We start from the raw sequence: 24,337 nt of genomic DNA on the forward strand, positions 1-24,337 counted from the left end.
AGCGGGGTCGGGGCTAGCGGGGTGGGTGGGAATCCCTGATGCTCCGTCCCTGACATCAACGCTGCCCCACCTGGACTCGGGGGATCTTGTCAGCCCGGTCTGCCAAGACTAGGCCACGGCCAGGCCGTCCGCGTAGGTTCCTGGCCGCCGCGCGACCTCGGCCCGTGGACAAAAGGCCAAGGCCGCCGAGGCCATTACGTATCTGACCTCGCAGCTCTTAGGGGCGGGGAGTGGGTGGGCCGACGAAGCTCTACTCGGCGCGCCTGTTGGCTGTAGCCGACGCCCATCAGGGCTCCGAGGCCCGACTATTGGACGGCAGGGCGGAGCTCGCCGAGCCCCAATGAATGGGGGAGCCGGAAGCAGGAAGTGAGTTTGCAATCGGAGCAGCTGCAGCAGGTGAGGCCCGGCGCCCGGGTTTCGGGGTCACAGTGTGTCACACTCGGGGGACAGGGCGAGTCTGGACCGAGCACAAAATCATTCTCTTTCTGCCCCCCATCCGGTACCCCTTCCAAATTCATCGCGGCCTGGAGGCCAAGAAATGCTCCGGGCAGCGAAGGGTTAACATCCCTTTCAGAACCCGGGGGTTTGTGCTGTCGGGGCGGAGCATCGGGAGTGGCGGGGGAGGCTGGAAACTCGTCCCCAGCAAGGGAAGGCAGTGTGGAAGATGCTCTGGGTCGGGAGATCCCCGGATTCCAGCGGGGCTGTGAGACCGTCGTAAGTTGCTTGGCCTCTCTAAACCTCAATCTCCCTATCTGTAAAATGAGTTTTCTTCCAGCTCTGAACTTCTGTGGCTCTGTAGCTCCCTGTGGCCGAGCACAGGGAGAGGGTAGGAGTATGGAGGGCGGAAGAAAAGACCGTTAGAGGGATAAGAGTGGGACAGATCCTAGGAGCAATGAGAGAGGAAAAGAGTACAAGGAAAATCATTTACTGCTATAGGTGCATTCCATCCGGTGTGACCTCATCTAATTTGCACACCGACCTGGTGAGTTTGGGGTTATCACCCCCATTTTACAGAGGCAGAAACTGAGGGACAGAGACAATTGACTTGATTTTAGGAGTCTGAATTGAGCCAGGATTGGAACCTGGGTCTTCCAGCTGGGAGCCCGGGTCTCTGTGCTTATGAACACAGTGGTGGGTGGAATTGAAGAACGTGCAGGAGAATTCAGAGGAGGAGAAGGTGAGACCGAGAGGTGTCTGGGCTGGGAGTCTAGAGATACGGGTCTTTGCTTCTGACTCCTCCACTGCGTGATTAGGCAAAGCTCCTGGCCTCTCTGGGCCTCAGTTTCCCCATCTGTAATACCGGGTAGTTGGATTCAATCTTTAAGGTTGAGTGGCTCAGGTCAAACATGGCCTACCAGTGTATTTTGTAATCTCCCTGGGTGAGTCACCTGACCTTCTCTGAGCCTCAGTTAGCATATCTGGTGAATGGGTACGATGGTATTTTCCCTTTCTCATGGGCTTTTGGGAGGATTAAATGAGATCATGAGAGTGCAGAGCCAGGTGTGCAGTTGGTGTGTGTAAATCATGGCTGTGATGATGGTGATGGTTCTCAGCAGGGCCCATGGCGGACACCCAGTACATCCTGCCCAATGACATCGGCGTGTCTTGCCTGGACTGTCGTGAGGCCTTCCGCCTGCTGTCGCCCACAGAGCGCCTCTATGCCCACCACCTGTCACGGGCCGCCTGGTACGGAGGCCTGGCTGTTCTGCTGCAGACCTCCCCTGAGGCCCCCTACATTTATGCCCTGCTCAGCCGCCTCTTCCGTGCCCAGGACCCCGACCAGCTGCGCCAGCATGCCCTGGCTGAGGGCCTTACAGAGGAGGAGTATCAGGTCAGTTCTCTCAGGTCAACCTGCGTTTCCTGAGTGGCTTCTGGGTGTGAGGGATCAGGAAGCAGGAGTACAAAGGTCTTTCTCTGTGGATTAGAGCAAAAGTTACAAATCCAAATACAAAGGTTCCCCTCCTGGGACCTCAGTCTTCTCATCTGCAAAATATGCATGAGGGTTGTCTGTACCTCTCAGGGTTGTAGTGACCTGACGCCAAGATAAATGGCGGCTGCTGGGATTACAAGGACTGTGAGTAAAGGAAACAGCTGTGGAGGTTCAGAGACGGTGGAGGAATGAGTCCAGGGGAGGAATCAGGAAGTCTGAGTTCTGGACCTGATCATCCTCGACCACAGTGTGCGTTCCTGGGCAGGGTGTTCTGCCCGTCGCCTGGTTTTTATTTGTTTGTGGGTCTACTGGCCAAATAATACAGGAACGCATTCTTAAGTATTGCAGCAATGCAGACAGACACAAAACGAAACACGAAAATTGTTCATTCTCAATGCCCTTGCCAGAGGTAACCTCTGAGGCTGCCGGGTGTGCAGCCCTTTCAATCCTCTGTCTGTATTGTGTACCGACACGTGCACACCTGCCCATGTATCAGTTCCTTATTTTTTCTTTTACATAAATGAGATCATGCTCTCCATGTTCTTATGAGACCTTCTTTTTTCACCAAACACCATGTCTTAGAGAACTTCCATAGGGTACATATAAGTCCACCTCATTCTTATTTATTGGCTGTGAAGCTTTCTGGAGCAGTGTACACAATAAGCAATTTAATCTTCAATTTATTGCTGGGCAGATTGTTCCTGGTTCTTCTTAGAGATAGTACCACAATGAGCAGACTGGTGCCCATGTGTGAGTAGGATCTCTTTCTAGAAGTAGAATTGCTGGGTCAGAGGCTCTGTACATTGACAACTGATTGGTGCTGTTAAATCATCTTCTAAAAAAGCTTCACCAAGAATGTATGAGAATATGGGCTTGTTTTTCTACATGTAAAATAAAGGGATTGGATTACTTATCTCTGAGCTGAGGCCCAGGCTGTTTTTTCCTCCTTTTTTGAACTTTGGTGATCACATCTCATCTCTAGGCCTTGATGTACTCGTTAGAAGAGCTAATAGCTGGGGGACTGCTCATAAATGGAAAAGTGCTGCCCAAGTATGACCATTTTCAGTGGGATTCTGTTGTTTGTAAGTAGCAGAAACCCACCTCGAATGGGCTTAAATGAAAAAAAATTCTGACTTCCAGTTTCTGGTCTGGCATGTGAGGAGGTTAGAAGACTCCAGTTTGTCCTAACGACAACGAAAAACTTGGACAAACTGGAAAAACCAACAACTCTTCTTAGATCTCTAAGAGAAGTGAGGTCGCAGGGCAGACGGCTGCCCCCACGGCTGGAGGGACAGACAGGCAGGTCAACAGAGAATCACAGCTCACCAGAGCAAAAGGTCTGAGCTGGAGCCTGCCCCGCAACCAGTGCTGGGGTAGGAAAACCTGAACCATGATTGACGAATTGCTGGAGGCTCAGTGTGGACAATGCAAGAGTTAAAAACTCCGGGGCGACCCAATCTTAAGGGGGCTCCCACACTTGTGGGGATTTTGCCTCTGAGAGCCTGACTGGATTCTCAGAAGGAATTTCAGAGAAAAAGCTCCTTGTGCTTCCGGCAGGGGGCGGGGAAAAGGAACCGTTTTTGAAACACACTGGAACATTCTATTCTTAACATGGTCTGCTCTCAGGAGAAACTATTCAGCCAGGACATCACCTGCCAGGGTTTTCTCGGAGCCTGAGGAAATACCCAACTCCAGCTTGCTCTAGCCATCCTGTCCCACCTAAGGGAGCAGGGGGGGACATGGGACTGAGAAGCACATGTGAAGTTCACAGTCCAGAGGCAAAGGCTCCCTAGGAGACTGAGACTTAACCGTGGGACTCTAGAACGCTTTCCCTGCTCCCACATCTCACCATGTGACTGAAGGCCTACTTAGAGCAGTTCCTTTTACCCAGGACATCATGTCTGGCTAGCAAGAAAAAAAACCATGAAACATTCTAAATGTCAAAAAACACAGTTTGAAAAGACAGAGCTGCATCAGAACCAGATTCAGATGTGGCAGGGATGATGGACGTACTGGGCTAGGAGTTAAAACACCTGTGACTAATATGCTAAGGGCTCTGATGGATCAAACAGACAGTGTGCAAGAACAGACGGGCACGGTGAGCAGAGAGATGGAAATTCTAAGAGAGAACCAAGAATGCTAGAGATCAAAAAACACTAACAGAAATGAAAAATACCCAGAATGGGCTTAGTAGCAGACTTGACACAGCTGAGGAAAGAATCTCTGAACTGGAGGATGTCTCAAATAGAAACCTCCAAAACTGAAAAGCAAGGAGAAAAAGGACTGAAAAAAGCAGAACAGAGTATCCAGGAATTGTGGGACAGAGGATGTAACATATATGTAGTGGTAATACCAGGAGAAGAAGAAAAAGAGAAAGAAACAGAAGAAATAACTGAAACCATAATGACTGAGAATTTCCCCAAATTGATGTCAGATACCAAATCGCAGATGCAGGAATCTCAGAGAACACCAAGCAGGATATTAAATGCAAAAACCCCCACAAACCCTGTACCTGGGCAGAACATTTTCAAACTACAGAAAATCAAAGATTAAAAAAATTCTTAAAAGAAGCCAGAGGGAAAAAATAATCTTACCTATAGAGAAGCAAAGACAAGGGGCTGGCACTGTGGCCGAGTGGTTAAGTTTGCGTGCTCCACTTTGGCAGCCTGGGGTTTTGCTGGTTTGGATCCTGGGCGCGAACATGGCACCACTCATCAGGCCACGCTGAGGCGGCATCCCACATGCCACAACTAAAGAAGGACAGTCTTTAACGTGTGTGTGTCTAACAACAGAGCATCAAAATATGTGAGGCAAAAACTGATAGAACTGCAAGGAGAAATAGATTAATCCAATATTATAGTTGGAGACTTTAACACCTCTCTCAGAAATGGACAGATCCAACAGGCAGAAAATCAGTACAGACATGGTTGAACTCAACAACTCCATCAATCCATTGGTTATGACATCTATAGACTCCTTCATTTAACAGCAGGATACACATTCTTATCGAGTTCACGTGGAACATTCACCAAGATAGACCACCTTCTGGGCCACAAAAAACAACTTAACAAATTTAAAAGAATAGAAATCATACAGTGTCTGCTCTCAGATCAAAATGGAGTTAAACTAGAAATCAATAACAAAAAGATAGCTGGAAAATCCCAAAATACTTAGAGATTAAACAACACACCTGTAAATAACACATCGGCCAAAAAAGAACTCTCAGGAGCAGTTAAAAAATATTTTGAGCTAAATGAAAGTGAAAGTACAACTTATCAAAATTTGTGGGATGCAGGGAAAGCAGTGCTTAGAGGAAAATTTATAGCACTGAATGCATCTATTAGAAAAGAAGAAATATCTAAAATCAATAATCTAAGTTTCCACCTTAGGAAACAAGAAAAAGAAGAGCAAATTAAATCCAAAGTAAGCAGAAGAAAATAAATAATAAAAATTAGATCAGAGATCAATAAAAGTGAGAACAGGAAATTAGTAAAGAAAAATCAATGAAACCAGAAGCTAGTTCTTTGAAAGGATCAATAAAATTGATGTCTTTTGTTCTCTTGGGCTGCTATCACAAAATACCGCAGACTGGGTGGCGTATAAACAACAGAAATTTATTTCTGAGAGTTTTGGAGGCTGGAAGTCTTGGGGTGCCAGCATGGTCAGATTCTGGTGAAAGCTTTCTTCCAGGTTGCAGACTGCTGACTGTGTCCTCACATGGTGAAATGGGCGAGCTGGCTCTCTGGGGTCTCTTTTGTAAGAGCGCTAATCCCAATGATGAAGGCTCTGCCCTCATGGCCTAATCACCTGCCAAGGGCCCTACCTTCTAATAACATCACTGTGGGGGTTCGATTTCAACATATGGGTGTAGTGGGGGAAGACAAACATCCAGACCATAACAATCAATAAGCCTCTAGACAGTCTAACTAAGAAAAAAAGAGAGAGGTCACAAACTGCTAATATCAGAAATGAAAGAAGGGACATCACTACAGATCCCACGGGCATTGAAGAAATTGAGTCCATAATTAATAATCCTCTCAAACAGAAAACACTAGGCTTAGATGGGTTCACTGGTGAATTCTACCAAACATTTAAGGTTGACATTATACCAATTCTTTATAATCTCTTTCAGAAGAGAGAAGCAGAGGGAATACTTCCTAATTTTATGAGGCTGGCATTACCCTAATACCAAAACCAGACAAAGACATTACAAGAAAAGAAAACTACAGATCAATGTTTTTCATGAACATAGATACAGAAATGTTCAACATATATAGCAAACCGAATCCAACAATGTATAAAAAGAATTATACACCACAACCAAGTAGGATTTATCCTGGTATGAAGATCTGGTTAAACATTTGAAAATCATTAAGTTTTTTGATTCGTATCAACAGGCTAAAGAAGAAAAATCACATCGTCATATCAATAGATGCAGAAAAAGCATTTGACAAAATCCAACACCCATTCGTGATAACTGTCAGTAAACTAGGAATAGAGGGGCACTTCCTCAACTTGATAAAGACTACTACAGAAAACCTACAGCTGGCATCATATTTAATGGTGAAAAACTCAAAGCCTTCCCACTAAGATCAGAAACAAGGCAAGGATGCCCCTCTCACTGCTGCTTTTCAACATGGTGCTGGAAATCCTAGCTAGTGTAATAAGGGAAGAAAAGGGAAAAAGGATATACAGATTGAGAAGGAAGACATAAAACCACCTTTCTTCACAGATAAAGTGATCATCTGTGTAGAAAATCGGAAAGAATCAACAAAAAAACTCCTGGAACTAATAAGCAATTATAGCAAGGTTGCAGGATACAAAGTTAATATACAAAAGCCAATCGCTTTCCTGTGGAGACAGTAAAAAGATCAGTGGTTGCCAGGCACTGGGGGAGGGGAGGTGGAGCACAGAGGATTTTTAGAGCAGTGAAACTACTCTGTATGATACAGAAAAATGTATCATACATCATGGTGGATATGTGTCATACATCTGTCCAAACCTATAGAATGTAGATCACCAAGAATGAACCCTAATGTAAACTATGGTCTTTGGGTGGTGATGTGGCAGAGTAGGTTCATCAATTATAACAAATGTACCACTCTAGTGGGAGATGTTAATAATGGGGGATGCTGTGCATGTTTAGGTGCAGGGGATACATGGTAAATCTCTGTACCTTCTGCTCAGTTTTGCTGTGTTTTAAACACAGTTTTTCAGTTTTTAAGACTGCTCTAAAAAATAAAGTCTATTTTTTTTTTAAAAAAGGGAGAGTTATTGGTTCCAGGGCTAGGGGAGGCTTCAGGTATGGCTCGATTCAGGGGCTCAGTGCTACCATTGCAATGCAGTCTTCCTCTCTCAGCTTTACTTTCTTTCCTCATTCCATAGGGGGGCTCCAGGGGCTCCAGGCTTGATGATCCCTAGTATAAGATAGGCTTTTTTTTTTTTTTTTTTTAAGGAAGATTAGCCCTGAGCTAACATCTGCTGCCAATCCTCCTCTTTTTGCTGAGGAAGACTGACCCGAAGCTACCATCTGTGCCCATCTTCCTCTACTTTTTTTTAATATGTGGGATGCCTACCACATCATGGCTTTTGCCAAGTGGTGCCATGTCTACACCTGGGATCCGAACTGGCGAACCCCAGGCTGCCGAAGTGGAATGTGTGAACTTAACCACTGCGCCACCGGGCCGGCCCCTAAAACAGGCTTTTTGCCGCTGGGAAATTGCCTGGGTATGGCTCTTCCTGGCTAGCCTGAGCCTGTGCCTACCACAGGAGTCGGAGAAGGAAGATTCCTCCCCCTGTGAAAGGAAGATGGAGCTCTTATTGCTGCAGGAAAGGAGACTAGATTTTGGGCCAGCAAAAGCTGTGGAATAGATGGCCAAGGCCCTCCAGCTCGAACATTTGATGCTTCCAACGTCAGCTGCCTGACAGGTTGGGGGCAGAGGACAGGCTTTTTGCAGAAGGAGGTCATGCTTGAACTGGGCCTTAAAGGTCATATGGGATGGCCACAGGTGGCTGATAGGGAGCTGGCCATAGCAGGAACAAAGGTGTGTGAACCTTTAGATGTGTTTGGGAGCTCCTGAGAAGACTAGTTTGACTGGACAACGGGTGTGTGAAGATGGGTGTGTGAAAGTATGTTGGGGCCAGACTGGAGCTTCCCGGGATCTGGGTCCTGCCCCCAGATTTCCCAGCCTCACCCGTACTGTCTCCTCCGGGGTGTTCACATCTCAGGAGGGAACTTCCCTGGCGTGGGGGAGGCTGTGCTTCCAGGTGTCTGATGCCTCCCTCCCCCCAGGCGTTCCTGGTCTATGCCGCGGGAGTCTACTCCAACATGGGCAACTACAAGTCCTTCGGCGACACCAAGTTTGTGCCCAACCTGCCCAAGGTGAGCTGAGGGAAGGCTGGGGAAGGTGGAGAAGTCGGGGCCTGTGGTGTGGCAGTGGGGCCCCAAGCGGAGCCTTGACCCTGTTGCTGCCATTCCGCATGACCTTGGGTAAGCCACCCAGCCACCCTGGATGCTGCAGCCTCTTCGTATGTAAAGAAAAGCAGTAGTTCCTGCGACCATGCTGACCCGAGGGGTGAACAAGGGGAGGATGTGGAAGTGCTCTGTGAACTGTTAGGTGCTTGCAAAAAGGGAGCCTGTTGGTCATCACTGTTGGGGACAGTGGAGAAGCCTGGGCACAGGGAGTCCCTCGCTGTGACAGGCAGAGGCAGCTCCTACACCGGGGCTCTCAGCCCTTGCTGCACACTTGAGTTGCCTGGCAGTCCTGCTGAAATGCACCTGCTGATTGAGCAGGTCTGTGACGGGGCCCGAGGTTTGACATTTCTCAGCAATGCTGATACTGCTGGTCCATCGACTGCACTTTGACCCGGAAGGTCTTGGGCTGTGGGAGAAGAGCTTGGGCTGGATGTGGAGGCTCCAGAAGGCAGGCTTGGGTGGTGTGGCTGGGCCAGTGGCCTCTCTTCCTCTGCAGGAGAAGCTGGAACGTGTGATCCTAGGGAGTAAGGCTGCTCAGCAGCATCCAGAAGAAGTCAGGGGCCTCTGGCAGACCTGCGGGGAGCTCATGTTCTCTCTGGAGTCCAGGCTTCGACACCTCGGGCTGGGAAAGGAGGTGAGGCCCCCCAAGCGTACAGAGGAGTGGAGGGTGTCCTTTGAGGACACCTGGTAGGGAGGGACGGGTACCTGATGGAAAGGCAGTGGGCTTTGCCTCACACTCTTGAGGCAAAACTGCTCCCCACTGCTGGCCTCAGTTTTGTCATCTGTAAAATGGGAAGCAGGGCAGATGAAATGCTTTCTGAACACCTTCCTGATTCTAACATCCTGGGATGCTGTGTGCAGGAAGAGGGGAGGAGAGAAGCACTGAGAGCTGGAGGGAGCTGAGGAGGGGTGAATGGGGAAGGATTGGGCCCAGGCTTCCTGCCTCTGGAGGCTGCTTGGGAGCTGCGTGGGGTGAGGGACACGGCAAGCCTTAGGGGCAGGCCAGCCTGTGCGAGGCTGCAGCAGAGCTGCAGGAAGGCTGGAGATGGGCCTCTGTTGCTTGTGTTAGAGTTTTTTCCCCTGCAAAGAGATGGAGGGGGACAGGGTGGAGGCTGCTGAGAGGACATACAGGAAGCCTGGGGCTGGAGAGTGCACTGGGAAGGGATTCGCCAGCCGCCCCTGCAGCACCCTGACCTCCGGAAATCCTCTTTCCCATCATTCTTCCCCGACAGGGGATCACCACCTATTTCTCTGGGGATTGTACCATGGAAGATGCCAAACTGGCCCAAGACTTTCTGGACTCACAGGTTTGCGGGTTGGGCACTCGGGCAGTGGTTTGATGGGGCCCCCTCACCTCCGGCACCCACTCCTGAGTCTCAGCTTGGGCCCAGAGACAGGGGCATTTTGGGTCCCCCAGGTGGAGAAGACTTGGGAATCCTTGTCTAAGAGTCAGCCTGGCTCGAATGAGGTAGCCATCCCCAGGGGGACCCTGATGGAGCTGCCCCTGCTCCACCCCAGGCTGAAGGGCCTTAGGACGGCCTCAGGGCTGGCGACACAGACCATCAGAGCCACTTCCCACTGGGCTCTGGAGTCCACGCGTCGGTTTCACCTCCTAGCTCTGCATGACCCGTTTCCTTGTCTGAAACGGGGCCTGCCTGCCTCCTGTAGCCCTGGGTTCGCTGAGGCCATGCACTGCCTGGCACGGTCGAGTCAACGCTTAGTAAAAGTTAGTGCTCAGTGGGCTGAGCAGAGCAGCAGAGTCTCCCCACCCTGTCTCCCCTCCCAGCCGACTCAGGTGGGTCCCCCGCAGGCCCTGGCCTGCTTTGCTGCTATATCTCCTTTCCCTGGTGTGACTCATTTTCCCTCCCCACAGCCCCCTCTGGACATACTCTCCCCCAAACCTCTGCCCTGGTCTTTTCCAGAACCTCAGTGCCTACAACACACGGCTCTTCAAGGAGGTCGGCCAGGATGGGCAGCCCCGCTACGAGGTGCGGTTGGCTTCCGTGCTTGGCGCAGGTGAGCCTTGCGCACACCCTTCTCCTCCCTCTTTAACGTGGACCGTGGTGGAGGGCGCCAGAACTGAGGACAGGGCTTAGCAGGTTATGGGGTAGGTGTGGGAATAACATTCATAAGAGTTATGGCAGATGTTGATCGAAGACTTACTGGGTGCCCAGCTCCGGGCCATGCTCAGCATCCCGTGGTTCCTGTGAGGTGAGCATGGCTAGCCCGGTATTGGCGGTGACAGTAAAGGTATGCAGTAGGGGGAGGGGTTCTGTTCAACTTGGCCAGTGTCACGGCTGCAAGCCTCTGAGGGGGCTGTGTGTTGGGCGTGGTCCCCATTCTCCAGGCAGTGGCCCCGAAGATAACAAACTACGTAAACAGCAGGGAGAGAGGCTGCACCATACGTCCCATAACAGCCTAGGAGAGAAATCCAAACCTCACACAGTGAAGGCTTAATGGAAGAGGTGACCATATCTGTCTTGGAGGTTGGGGGGAATATAAAAAGGTGAAGACGGTGAACTTATTAAATTCTGCTTCCTAAATATCTCTCAGAGTACCCTCAGACTAAAGCCTAAATCTACCTCCAAGGGCTCTGTCATTCAGAACTCTTTGGTTACAAGTGAAGAAACCTATTTCAAATTTCCCTAAACCAAAAACGGGACTTTACAGGCTTGGGTAATTGAAAAGCCCAGAATAGGATGGCTTCAGGCACCGCTGGATCCAGCTGCTCAGACAGTATTCTCAGAAATTTCTCTCTCTGTCTCTTGTCTTGGCCGTCTCTTTGACCTTGTCCATGGAAAGCTGCTCCCCACACAGGGCCTGGTGGCCAGTAGCATGGTCATTCCAGCAGAAAGAGACGCTTTTCTCCCAGGAGTTTCTTCATAAGGCCTGAAAGTGACTCTGGTTTCTCTATTTTGGGTCCCGTATTTATCTGTGAACCAATCCCTGTGGTCAAGGGCCAGGTCTCTGATTAGCTAGACCTGGTCCCAAGCCTACCTCAGAGCCAGGCAATGAGGTCAGCCCCTCCCACCACCTGAACTGGAGACAGTAGTGGGGCGGGGGATTCTCAAAAGAAAACTGGGGTCTGTTACCAGATGAGGAGGAAATGAATGCAGTGTGGACAGAGACTTCCAGACCCCTCTTTGCAACCTGGTTCTCCCTTCCCCATCCAAATCCCACCTCTCAGCCCCACCCTCATATGTCCCCAGCCTCCCACTTAGACTCTGTACCCCAGCCATGCTCAGCAGCTTCCAGTTCCCTGAAAACGCCATGTTCTCATGTACCCTCCCTGGGCCTTTGCACAGTCTGTTCCCCCTTTCCGCCTGGAATGTCATCCCTCCCCTTGAGGTGTTCACCTGGTGACGATCTGCTCATCCTTTAGGGTGTACTTGGACATCACCTCCAGGACCTTTCCCTGCCTTCCCATAACTGAGTCCGGGCCCTTCCCTTTTCCCATCAGCATGCCCGGTAATTTCCCCGTGATTTTCCTGTTGACCACCAGCTCCTCGAGAGGAGGAACTGTGTGTTCCGTTCACCATTGTCTCCCCAGCAGCTGGCACTTGTAGATACTCAAATACTCAGTGTCGGACTAAATGAAGATGGGAGGGCACTGCGTCCCTGGTGGAGGGAACAGCAGGAGCAAAAGCAGTGTGAGGGAGAGTTTAGGGGTTAGCCAGTCGTTCGGTTTGACTAGAGAAAAGGATATTGGGTTCCAGCAAATAGGAGTAGGTCACACCGGCATACAAACTCAGCCTATACTCGTAGGATAGGATGCAGCCTGGGACAGTGGTTAAGAGTGTGGCTCTGGAGCCTGGCAGCTTGAGTGTATCAGTTACCTATTGCTGTGTAACAAACGCCCCCAAAATTTAGTGATGTAAACCCACCTTTTCATGATCACGGACTCTGTGGGTCAAGCATTTGGACGGGGCATGGTAGGAACAGCTCATGTCTGGTTGACGATATCTGAGGCCTCAGCTGGGAAGACCTGGAGGCTGGGGTGACTTGACAGCCAGGGGCTGGAATCATCTGCAGGCTCACACATCTAGTGGGAGATGCTAGCTGTCTGTTTGCTGGGACCTCAGCTGGGACTGTCAACCCAAACGCCTCACGTGGCTTCTGCATATTGCTCATGGTGGCTGGCCTCCGAGAGCAAGCGTCCCAAGAGAGCCAGGCAGAAGCTGTGTCGCCTTTTACAACCTTGCCTTGGCAGTCACATGGCTTCACTTCTGTGTCGTCACAAACCCTCCCCCCATCAAAAGGAGGGAATACAGCCGCCATGCCCTAATGGAAGAAGTCACACTGGGAGATGGCAGATACCGTGGCTGTCTTTTTAAAATTCTTTTTACGTAACCTAGAAGTATATTATATTCTTCAGAGCCAACAAACAAAATACAGCAGTATGTTGGTATCCCATTGCTTCTGTAACAAAATCACTACAAATTTAGTGGCATAAAGCAACATACATTTATTCTGTTATAGTTCTGGAGGTCCACTCTAAAACAGGACTCCAGTCCCTTCTGGGGTCTGCGGGGGGCAGTCTGTTTCTTTGCCTCTTTGGGCTGCTAGAGGCTGCCTGCGTTCCTTTGCTCATGGCTCCTTCCTCACATTTCTGCAACCCCTTTCTCCTGTCGTCACATCTCCCACTTCCCATTCACCCTCTTGTCTCCTTGTAAGGCCCATTGTCATTACGTTTAGGGTATGGCTGTCTTGTAAGATGCAGTCTGCTGCACTGGGTTTCAATCCTGCTCTGCCATTGCCACTTGCTGCTGTGTGACCTTTGAAAAGTTACTTAACCTCTCGGTGCCTTAGTTTCTTCGTCTATGAAGTGGAGATAATAATTTCCTTCTCTCCCCAGAGTTGCTGTGAGGCTTAAATGAACACATGTAAAGCACTTGGAACATTTCATGTTACATAATATTAGTATACACTTACATCTTTAATGTAAGAAATGTTACAGAAATGGGTATACACTTTCATCTTTAAAAATTTATATATTATGTAACATGAAATGTTCTTAGGGCTTTATACATGCGTGAGATCTTAGATGAAAGAGCGTCCTGGAGGGGTGCTGGGGTGTCTTGCACTAGCCTTTTCCCTGAGTGAGCCCTCCCCCCTCAGAGCCTGCTCTGGACTCCGAAATGACTTCCAAGCTGAAGAGCTACACATTCCGGGGGAGCCATTTCCAGGTGACCCGGGGGGACTATGCACCCATCCTCCAGAAGGTGGTGGAGCACCTGGAGAAAGCCAAGGTAGCGCTGGCTGGGGGCTGAGGTGTGTGGGGTGGTGGTGGGTGGGCCTGGATCCCTCAGGCAGCAAAGGCGGGGGTGTGGGCTGGGTGGGTGGCCCGAGGCTGATGGACCACTGCTCACTCCCAGGCGTATGCAGCCAATAGCCACCAGGAGCAGATGCTGGCCCAGTACATAGAAAGCTTCACCCAGGGCTCCATTGAGGCCCACAAGAGGGGCTCCCGCTTCTGGATCCAGGACAAAGGCCCCATCGTGGAGAGGTGAGGTGCCCAGCCTTCACCCCCACCCCGTCTGCTCCTGCGCGCCGCTCCTCCATCTCTGCCCTTCTCTCCCCCAGTTACATCGGGTTCATCGAGAGCTACCGCGACCCTTTTGGTTCCCGAGGAGAGTTTGAAGGTAACTTCTGGGAGGAGGGCGGTCAGGTTGGAACCTTTATCCCACGTCCCCTAAGGCTGCTGCCTTCCCCCTTGGCAGTGGTAATAATAGTAACAGCAGCCGGCGTTGATGAGTTGTCTGTATTACCTGGGCACTTACCTATATTAGCTCGTTTAGACACCATCATCCCATGAGGATTTCTGTCCTCACTTTACAGATGTGGGAACTGAGGCACAGACGCCCTGTCTCTGAGCCACTTTGCTGTGCTGCCTCTGGTGTCTGGTCTGGGCACAGGCTCCATCCTTTCCAAGCTCCGCGGCTATGTCACCTTGGGTCAGTTAACCCCACCACTGAGCATCAGTCACTCCCTTTTGGGTGTGTGGGAAGTGAGGTATTGTATGCAGACTGCTCAGCACAAGGCCAGGCACCTAAAAAGCCCCGGGTGAATGGGAGCACAATTAACATTATATCTGTGAACGGTCTCAGCTGCTGTTATCCCAGGGCAGGTGGCAGGCTGCCTTGGCCTCCATGCTCACGCCCCCATGGGACCTACCTGTGCAAAGCAGGGCATCCAGCCTGAGGATTTAGACTCGTCTCTGCCAGGCCTTACCCTCCCCAGACCCTGGGTGCAGAGGCAGGAGCATCTAACTGCTGGAAGCCAGAGAGATTAGCCTGGAAGGAGAGAGGAGATCCTCAACAGCCATCCAGGGGCCTTGGATCTGAGTCCATAGATCCAGGCCCAGGGACGAGGCATAAGGGGGCAGGCGGTCCTGGGGCCTGACGAGGAGAAAGGCATACACACCTGCAGCTTTCCTGATTCACCCACAGCAGCTTAGCCAGGCCTACTCTGGGGGCTGAGACCCCAGGGCCTCCTCAGCAGCCTCCATCTCAGAGGTTTCCCTTCTCATGTAACTTATTGTGATTATTAGAAAGATTCCATGTTCATGGTCAAAATTTTTGAAAATACACAGAAAAAAAAAAGAACTGTAATTGCACCTACCCTAAGGTTAAAATTTGGAGTGTAAGTCTTGTCTTTTGTTTTTGTATAGAGCTATAAATGTTTATAAAAGTGTGTGTATATGTGTGTGTGTGTGTGTACGTGTGTGTATAATTTAAAAATCCACATTTGTTGTAAGTAATGGGAACAATATTGAAGTCCCTCCTTTACCACCCTCCCCTATGTCACTCTCCTTCAGAGGTCACCACAGTTCACAGTTGAGTACAGATCCTTCCAGACCTTTGTTTAAGGATTCACGCACATACACATTACTTTTAATTCATCCAAGTGAATGAGATTATACTCTCTGTATTATTCTGCTACTCACTTTTTTCACTTAACAGTCTATCTTGGATATCTTTTCATATCAGTACATATAGACTTGCCACATTCTTTTTAATAGCTGCATAGTATTCACAGTATATATTAAATAATTTCCCACAACATTTGATCTTGTCCTGTATGTCTAACAGTTGCATGGTGTGCTGTCGTATAGCTGCTCCCTAATTTATTTAGCCAATCCCCAATTGTTGGACATTTAGGTTGCTTTTCCTTCTTTGCTATTTTAATCCTCCTGTCTTCCTGGCCTGGTGTGACGATTCCACCTGACAGATGGGATCCAGACAGGGGGGCTTTGCCAAGCCTGAGTCTTGGCCAGGTTAACTCCTTCTTCTCAAGAGCCTGACCAGCCAACAGTCTAGGCCAGGCCTTCCCAAGGTTTAGTCCATGTGGTGTTAACAAGAATTGCATCCAGGAAGGTTCAGTGCTAAGCAGCAAGGGGTCTTGCCTGCAGGCTCTTAAGTACTTTTAAGATGCAAATGTGCATTAGGAACCTCCAAGAATTTGGAAATAGAGTATATAGCATTGCCCAAACTTATTTGACCAGGAAGCTCTTTCTTTATGAAGGATCTCATAGAAAACGTGTTCTGTAGAGTGTAATTTTGGAAACACTACTTTGAGCCAGGAACTCTCACTGCATTAAGTCTAAAAGGATCAGTCCCAGTCCTCTGTGCAGCAGCCGCACTCACAAGCCAGAGGCTCTAGCCATGCAGGACAGCTCACAGGTCCCCCAAGGAGAGCATTTTTCTTTGCTTGTGCAGTCCCTTCCACTGGGAATCTGATCCTTTCCCCAGCACCCCCTACATGCTCCCTTTTAAGATCCATCTCAGACGTTACCTGGTGAAGCCATCTCTCCACACCACTCACCGCCACCCTCCATGAAGGCAGAGCCCAGGCCTGGGTCACTGCTCTCCCCAGTGGCCAGTACAGGGTCATTGCACACAGCCCGAGTCAATAAATTTGTGATGGCTGGAGGGGTAGAGGAGTTGAGTAGGGGGTGGGATCCCTCCTACACCCTGCCAACCCCCGGCCCCCCTTCCTCCCCTGCAGGCTTCGTGGCCATGGTGAACAAGGCCATGAGTGCCAAGTTTGAATGGCTGGTGGCAAGCGCAGAGCAGCTGCTGAAGGAGCTGCCCTGGCCCCCAGCCTTCGAGAAGGACAAGTTCCTCACCCCCGACTTCACCTCCCTGGATGTTCTCACCTTCGCTGGCTCTGGCATCCCCGCTGGCATCAACATCCCCAACTGTGAGCTTCCTCTAACCGAGCCCCTGGAACCAGGACAGTCACCCCAAGTCCCCAGGAGCCTCCATTGAGAATCGCCCCCTCCCCCTCCACACACTCACTCTGGCCACAAATTGCCTGCTCAGTTCCCCATCCCAGCCTGTCCTCTTGTCTAGACTTCTTGTCCGTGACCCTTGACCTTTGCCCCTTCTCCCTGGTCTCCTCCCCGCCTTCTCCAGACGACGACCTGAGGCAGACGGAAGGCTTTAAGAACGTGTCACTGGGGAACGTGCTGGCTGTGTCCTACACCACGCAGCGGGAGAAGCTCACCTTCCTGGAGGAGGATGACAAGGTGGGCACTGGCAGCCCGAGGGTCAGGGCTGGGCCTGGCCTGACTTAGCTGACGCAGGAGGGCAGACAGCCCAGTGCAGTGGAGAAGAAAGGCTCTCCCACTTCTTAGCCGTGTGGCCTTGTGACTTCAGAGCCGGTTTCCTCACCTGTCAATCAGTGGAGGCAGTCCCTTTCTCCCGGTTGTGCAAGGATGAGATGGGCCCTGTGGTACGCAGTGTGGAGCCTGGCGTGTAGTAGGTCTTTACCAAACGTGCATCAGGCTGGGCCCTCAGCTTGGCAGAGGAGCCGTTGGCAGGCTATGTGGCCATGGTGGGACAGTGGACAGCGTGGGCCTCTGCTTGTCTTGGCAGGACCTGTACATCCGCTGGAAGGGTCCCTCCTTTGACGTGCAGGTGGGACTGCACGAGCTGCTGGGCCATGGCAGCGGCAAGCTCTTCGTGCAGGTAAGAACATGGCCAGTCAGCCCCTGGTGCCCAGGCCTGCAGCTCCCCTCCCCGTGATCAGGCCTTCCCTCAGGGGCTTTGGGTCAGGTGGGGGAAATGGCCCCTTAAGCAGAGAAGTCCCTGTCTTGCCCTCTCCCAAGATGTCCCAGGACCTCCAAGGACTGAGTGGGTGCAAGGATTGAGTGTGACCTGCAGGACAGTCCCACTGAGGTCCCCCACCACAGAGTTTTCTGCCCAGAGTCTTCCAGAGGAATTGCTTGGCCCGAGCCAAGGAAGTCTGCCCTGAGGGTGTGACTCAGGCAGCCCCCGGGACAGAGAGGCTGGGAGGGGCCGTCTCTGGGTGCTCCCAGTCCTGAGTCTTCAACACTGTCTGGCTTTGCACTGCTGTTCCCTGGAGCTGTACCTTTCTAGCCAGTGTAGGGAGCGAGGTCTCCTGAGGGCAGCACCTTCCTGCCATCTGGCCAGAGTGGCTGGAGCCCCCTCGACATACACTCAGGGAATATGAGAAAGACAGATGGCCTTTCTGGCAGGCTGAGGAGAGCCCATATGGACCCCCAGCACGGAGCCACAACAGATGAGATGACCGGAGGCGGGCGGGGCGAGGACCTCAGAGGGAGCGGAGTTCTGGATGGGGCCTGCTCCCTGTGGGGTGGGGCTGCCTCCCTGAATGAGGAGGGGCTGGAGCTGCGCCTGGATGTCAGGAGGATTCAGAGCACAACTGCTGGGTGCAGCAGCCTGGCCTTGGGCCCGTTCAGGCTTGGAAGTCACAGGGAAGTGGGGACAAATGTGGCCACTCTGTGGCCTAGGATAAGTCAGTTCCCCTCACCGAGCCTCAGTTGGCCTGTCTGTAAAATGGAGTTCCTGACCCTTACTGTATGGGCTCACGTAAGGAATAAAAGCGAAGCCGGATAGTAAGCCCTGAGGTTTGCTTGACACGCAGTAGGCACTCTGGAAATGGATGTTGTTAAGAGACAGTGCATGGAGGTTATGTGCTCTGATTCCACTTTGGGGCTCTTAGTCTCTGAGCCTCAGTTTCCTCATCTGAGAAGTGGGCTAATGATGGAACCTTCCTCAGGGTGATTGTGAGGATTAAATGGATGATGCAGAAAAGATACTTGGCGCAGGGAGAGGATGGTGAGGGTGGTGCTTGTTCGAGGTAGAGAATCACATGCTGTGCCCTCCTGCCAGCACTGGGAGAGGGACCAGGAGGCACGTAGGGCGCGAGCAGCCCAGCTCTCTGGCCCACCCCCTGGGACATCTCCAGCTAGGCTCCTGAGATACGGGGGGTCTTCGCCTGACTCTGGGCAGGTCCTTCTGCTCTCTGGCCCTCAGTGTCCCTCTCTGTGCGGTGGGGCAGTGGTTCTGCTTCCTCCACCTCCTGGGGGCTCTAAGAGGGCAGCCAGTGTCACAGGCCTCAGGTGCGGAGGCAGCAGTTTGTCACTAGACCCCGTGTTCCTGCGGGTCGGCCTGCTGCTCCCGGGCTCACCTTTCGGAGCCACGCGTCAGGCCCTGGGATCCTGGAGCTGCAGGCCCAGACTAGGGCAGGGCCTCCTTTCCCTCAGCCGCCCCGTGTTCATGACTCTTCTCCTGCAGGATGAGAAAGGAGCATTCAACTTTGACCAGGACACGGTGATCAACCCCGAGACCGGGGAGCAGGTGAGGGTGGCCTCGGCGGAGCCCCAGGATGCTGGGAGGGTGGGCACGGGTGGGGTGGCAGCCGCCCCTAAACCTGCTTCTTGGGCCTCCCCTCCAGATTCAGAGCTGGTACCGGAGCGGGGAGACGTGGGACAGCAAGTTCAGCACCATCGCCTCCAGCTACGAAGAGTGCCGGGCGGAGAGCGTGGGCCTCTATCTCTGCCTCAACCCCCAAGTGCTGGAGTACGAACAGCAGGCGTGGCGGTGGGGGGTGTCCTGCGGGAGGAGGGGTGCCGGCAGAGAGGGCAGGGCCCAGGCAGCCTCAGACCCCCACCACACACACACCTTCCTCTCCCTCAGGATCTTTGGCTTTGAGGGGGCTGATGCCGAAGATGTCATCTATGTGAATTGGCTCAACATGGTTCGGGCCGGGCTGCTCGCGCTGGAGTTCTATACCCCTGAGACCGCCAGCTGGAGACAGGTGGGGCCGGGGGAGCCCTCAGGAGCAGGGGAGCCTGCCATGGGGGCCAAGATCAGGATTCTGAGCGTAGGGAGGGGACATACCCACGAGGCACATAAACTGGGTTTAATCCCAGATCCACTGCATGTGGGGGCAGGTCATGCACTGCTGTGAGCCTGAGTGTCCCTGTCTGTGGAGCAGGAGCGATCATCTCCCTGCCCACCTTTCAGGGCGAATCAGATGAGAAGATTTTACTACGACTACTAATAGGTGACTTGCGTAGGACTTACTCTGTGCCACACACAGTTCTAGGCGCTTTACGTGAATCAGCTCGTTTGCTCCCATTATCAACCCAGGAGGCAGGTACACTATCATTACCTTCATTTTAGAGATGAGGAAATTGAGGCACAAAGAGATTAACTAACACACTGGTAAGTAACAGAGCCAAGATTCAAATCCAAGCGGCCTGCCGGCAGACCCATCAGGCTGCAGCGCTCGATTATGAGATGTATTTGGAAATAGGGGAAGCAATAGAAATGTTGTAAAAAGCCAAAGTATGTTTTGAGGAGGTAATATATCACCAAAAGAATACACATTTTAGTGTCAGGAAGCTTGGGTCTGAGTCCTTGCTCTCCCTTACCAGCTGTGTGACCCTGAGCAAGTCACTTCACTTCTCTGGGCATCTGTTTTCTCATCTGTAAACTAGGGATATTGATGCCTACTTGGTCCCACTGTTGAATGCTAAGAAGATTTTGGAGGAGAAAGTGCTCGGGGTCCTGGTGGCGAGGGACCCTCTGGGGGACTGCTGTCATCAGGGTGGGGTTTGGAGCAGCAGAGGGTGGGTGACAAGGGGGAGCAGAGGGCTCCAGGTCCTGCCTGGAAATGGCCTCCCAATCCCTCAGGCAGCCCGCCCTCCCTTGTGAGTAGAGGAGGGAGGAAGCATTTGAGGGGAGAGGAATAGGCAGAAAAGGACCCACAGGGTGGGGGAGAATAAAACAATAATAGTAATTGACGATTAATGAGCACAGACTGTATTCGGCCTTGGAACAAGCTCTTGGTACGTCTTATCTCAGGGCTGCAAATGATTCCTTCTCCTTGGCCCCGGCAGGCCCACATGCAGGCCCGGTTTGTGATCCTGAGGGTCTTGCTGGAGGCTGGCGAGGGACTCGTGACCGTCACTCCCACCACAGGCTCCGATGGGCGCCCAGATGCCCGGGTCCGTCTTGACCGCAGCAAGATCCGGTCTGTGGGCAAGCCTGCCCTGGAGCGGTTCCTGCGGAGACTCCAGGTAAGCGGAGGCCTGTGAGGGGCACTCGATCTGTGTTTCTCGCATATTCAGCACAGGAGCACTATAGGAGAGCAGACACGGTCCAGGGCTGTGGCCCCTGGCAGAGCCCTGTGGACGCGGGGTGGGCTCCCATCACAGGCACCAACTCCATCTGTCCTCCCACAGGTGCTGAAGTCCACAGGGGATGTGGCCGGAGGCCGGGCCCTGTACGAGGGGTATGCGGCGGTCACCGATGCACCCCCTGAGTGCTTCCTTACCCTCAGGGACACGGTGCTGCTCCGCAAGGAATCTCGAAAGCTCATTGTTCAGCCTAACACTCGCCTCGAAGGTAATGGACTCCTGAGCCCCCTCGGATGGGGGCCCTACAAGCCCTATGGGGGCACAAGGAGGCCTGGAACGGACCCGGTGTGGGGCTCAGGGAAGGCTGCCTGGGGTGGCTCCTCCCTCCGAGCCACAGTCCTCGCCATGCCACAACTCAGGCCCAAACCTTGGCTTCTACCACCACCACCCCGCACACCCAGGGTCACACTGGTCGTAAGAGGACAACAGAAGGTTTGAGGAAGGCCAGCAGAGCAGGGGCTAGTGGAACAGACAGACGCCACGCTTATGGGGAGACCAGGCAGGCTACTGGAGAATCAGGGGGCCCAGGAGCGAGGTCAGGTCACGCTGTGAGTTGGGACTCAGGAGGATGAATGGAACCCAGGGGACAATGCAACTTGGCAGAGAACAGGACAGGATCAGCATCCCCGTCCGTCATCCCTCTTCCTTAAGTGATGATTCCATTTCCAGAAGCCCTGACCCCGTCTGCGTTGCACTTGTACCTTTTGTATTAGAAGTCCTTGGGGTCCCAGCACCTCACTGCATTCACTTTCCTGTCACGCCTTGACTCATCTTTCCCGACACCTGTCACATGAGGCACCTGAGAACAGGTGGTGCCGTGTGGTGGTTAGAGCATGAGCTTCAGAACTGCCCTGTGACCTTGGCCTAATCACTTAACCTCTCTGGGCTTCAGTGTCTTCATTTGTAAAGCCAGTGTTGACAGTGTGCTGATGCTAATAGTGAGCCTGAATTAAGTACTTCCTTTGAGTTCTGAGTGGTTTCCATGGATTAACCTTTAAATCCTCACAGTAACCCAATGAAGTAGGTATTTTTATCATCCCCATTTTACAGATAAGGAAACTGAGGCATAGAGAGTAACTTGCTCAAGGCTTGCAGCTATCAGGGTTAAATGAAATAATTACCTCCTACTGGTGAGGAAAAAGCATTTAAGACGCTTTTTCCAGACTCTTTGCCCTGCGCTCCAGAGGCTCCTTGGGAAGTGGCCCCGACCCGTTCCTGGCCTCAGTGACCCCTCTTCCCTGCCTTGCTGCCCTCCAGGCACACCAGCCTTTCTGTTTGTCCAGCCCCCTGAGCTCGCTCCAGCCCTGTAGTTTTTGCATTCACTATTCCCTCTGCTTGGCACGGTCCTCCCCCAGATCTTTGGCTGGCTGATCCTTCTTGTCATTCGAGTCTCTGTTCATTGGCACCTCCTGGGAGAAGCTGTCCCTGACCCCTCTACCTAAAAACGAGTCAGTCTCTCTAATCTGTCATTCAGCTTCATTTTCGTCATGTGCCCATCACTCTGCCATTTTCCTGGGTGCCTCGTCTCCATGGCAACAGGCATCTCCCCAGCACCAGTGCAGGGCCTGGCACACAGCAGCTTCTCAGTGTCTGTCAAATGTGTGAATGAACGAATCACGCCAGGCACATAGTAAGTGCTTCTTACATGGACAATATCATCATTGCTTTCTCTGTCCAGCCTTGTGTGGGCCATTGGGGATCAAGAGATGAATCGGACCCAGGCCCTCCCCTCATTAGTTCACCACCCATTAGGAATGATAAAACATGGAGAGAAATGAGAAGTGTTCATGAGTGCCCAAGAGACACACAGAAGTGGTCTGCACACTTAGAGGAGGGGAGATCACATCCACTTTCGAGGGAATCAGGGAAGGTTCTGGGAGGAAAGTGGGGGTTAAACTAGGCCTGAAGAACAGGCTGAATTTTCAAAGGTCATGGTGGTGATGATGTTGATGACGTTGGTCACTGACTTCTTGGGACTTCCACGTGCCAGGAACTGGGTAAAAGCTTTCCATGGATTAACTCCCAAGAATCCAACGAGGAAGTTATTATCCCCATTTTGTGGAAACCAAGGCACAGAGGGGCTGTGTATCTGCCTGAGATCACACAGCGAGTGGGTAGCAGAACCAGGATTTGGACTTGGGCTGTCTAAACCCAGCACCTGTGCTCTTAGCTACATACCCCTCCCAGTGCACAGAGCACAAGGCGCCGTGAGTGGGCAGAGCAGTGGAAGTGTGTTAGAGGGACATGCTCCCCGTGAGTATTCAGGGGACCTTCGCAACAGCCCATGAGTTCAATGGATGCCCTTGGAACAGTCCCATTTGACAGATGAGTAAATGGGCTCAGAGATAATGAGGCTGCTGGTAGCTGGCCTTTGTTGGGCACCCACTCGATGCATTATTGTATTTAATCACCACTGCTTCTTGAGAGAAGAGGTGCTGTGCTCACCCCCACTTTACAGATGAGGAAACTAAGGCTTAGAGAGGTTGAGAAACTTGCCCAAGGTCCCACAAGTAGACAGAGATGAAGCAATTGCTGGACTGTAATTCAGGAGGCCAAGGACTGTCTGCTTCACCTCCTGTGGCACCTGGTGTAAATCTTTATTAACTGAGTGAAGGAAGGAATGAAGGAATGCACCAATTCATCAAATACTCCCCCTTTAATATTTCCTTCCTCATAGAGTTATTGTAAGAATTAAATTAGATAATTAACCCAAAACATTGCACACAATTTTTGTAACATGGTAAGAGCTCAGGAAGAACTAGCTGCTCCTATAATTACGATTATGATTATGATTCCACTTCCCTTTTAACACCTTTCCCTGCCGCTGTGTCCTCTCCATCTCCTCCCCAGGCTCCGAAGTGCAGCTTCTTGAGTACGAGGCCTCGGCGGCCGGCCTCATCCAATCCTTCTCTGAGCGCTTCCCGGAGGATGGGCCCGAGTTGGAAGAGGTCCTCACCCAGCTGGCCACAGCTGATGCACGGTTCTGGAAGGGCCCCAGTGAGGCCCCATCTGGCCAGGCTTGAGGAAGATTTGTGTGTGTATCAGAGGCCAGGGGAGGCCCAGCAGCGTGGACTTTGGTGCTACCTGGGCCGAGGGTGGCGACACTAACTCTTTGCATTTGCCAGCACTTTTCAGTCTACCAAGCGCTTCCCTGTGTTATCTCATTTGATGGGCGCTCCCCGCATTGGAGTGGACGATGCAGGGCTTCTGATCCTGCTTTCCAGATGAGGAAATGGAAGTTCTGAGAAGTGACCTGTCTAGACCCCGCAGGACTCAAACCTTCTCTCCAATCCAGTGCTCCTCACGTTACTTTTATAACCAGAAAAATAAATATAGAAACAACCACCATCTTTGTGATTGGTTCGATTCCTCCTTGCCTCCGTCTCACTTCTTACTTGCTCCCGGCAGGGTGGTGGGATCAAGGCCCGGGGAGGAGACAGGAGGGTCATTTTTAGGC

The 24,337-nt window shown here is 51.8% G+C and overlaps 1 protein-coding gene across 5 annotated transcripts; it reads left to right on the forward strand.

Moving 5' to 3' along the window:
• The first annotated feature begins 243 nt into the window (after window positions 1-243).
• On the forward strand, window positions 244-24,228 carry DPP3 (dipeptidyl peptidase 3). Of its 5 annotated transcripts, none has more exons than XM_005598324.4 (18): window positions 244-396; window positions 1,554-1,831; window positions 8,223-8,312; window positions 8,902-9,039; window positions 9,638-9,712; window positions 10,328-10,421; window positions 13,524-13,654; window positions 13,781-13,911; window positions 13,989-14,047; window positions 16,413-16,607; window positions 16,823-16,935; window positions 17,285-17,377; window positions 18,971-19,033; window positions 19,131-19,255; window positions 19,373-19,493; window positions 20,581-20,760; window positions 20,926-21,088; window positions 23,731-24,228. In XM_005598324.4, the coding sequence occupies exons 1-18, from the start codon at window positions 345-347 to the stop codon at window positions 23,901-23,903; spliced, it is 2,274 nt and encodes a 757-aa protein (XP_005598381.2). In that variant the 5' UTR covers window positions 244-344; the 3' UTR covers window positions 23,904-24,228. The 5 variants fall into 5 exon arrangements, with proteins under 5 accessions (XP_005598381.2, XP_001496331.4, XP_005598382.1 ...); XM_001496281.7 differs by having other exon boundaries at window positions 311-396; window positions 1,557-1,831; XM_005598325.4 differs by having other exon boundaries at window positions 356-714.
• The last annotated feature ends 109 nt before the right edge of the window (window positions 24,229-24,337 follow it).

This window comes from Equus caballus, chromosome 12, assembly GCF_041296265.1.
Source record: "Equus caballus isolate H_3958 breed thoroughbred chromosome 12, TB-T2T, whole genome shotgun sequence".
NCBI lineage: Eukaryota > Metazoa > Chordata > Mammalia > Perissodactyla > Equidae > Equus > Equus caballus.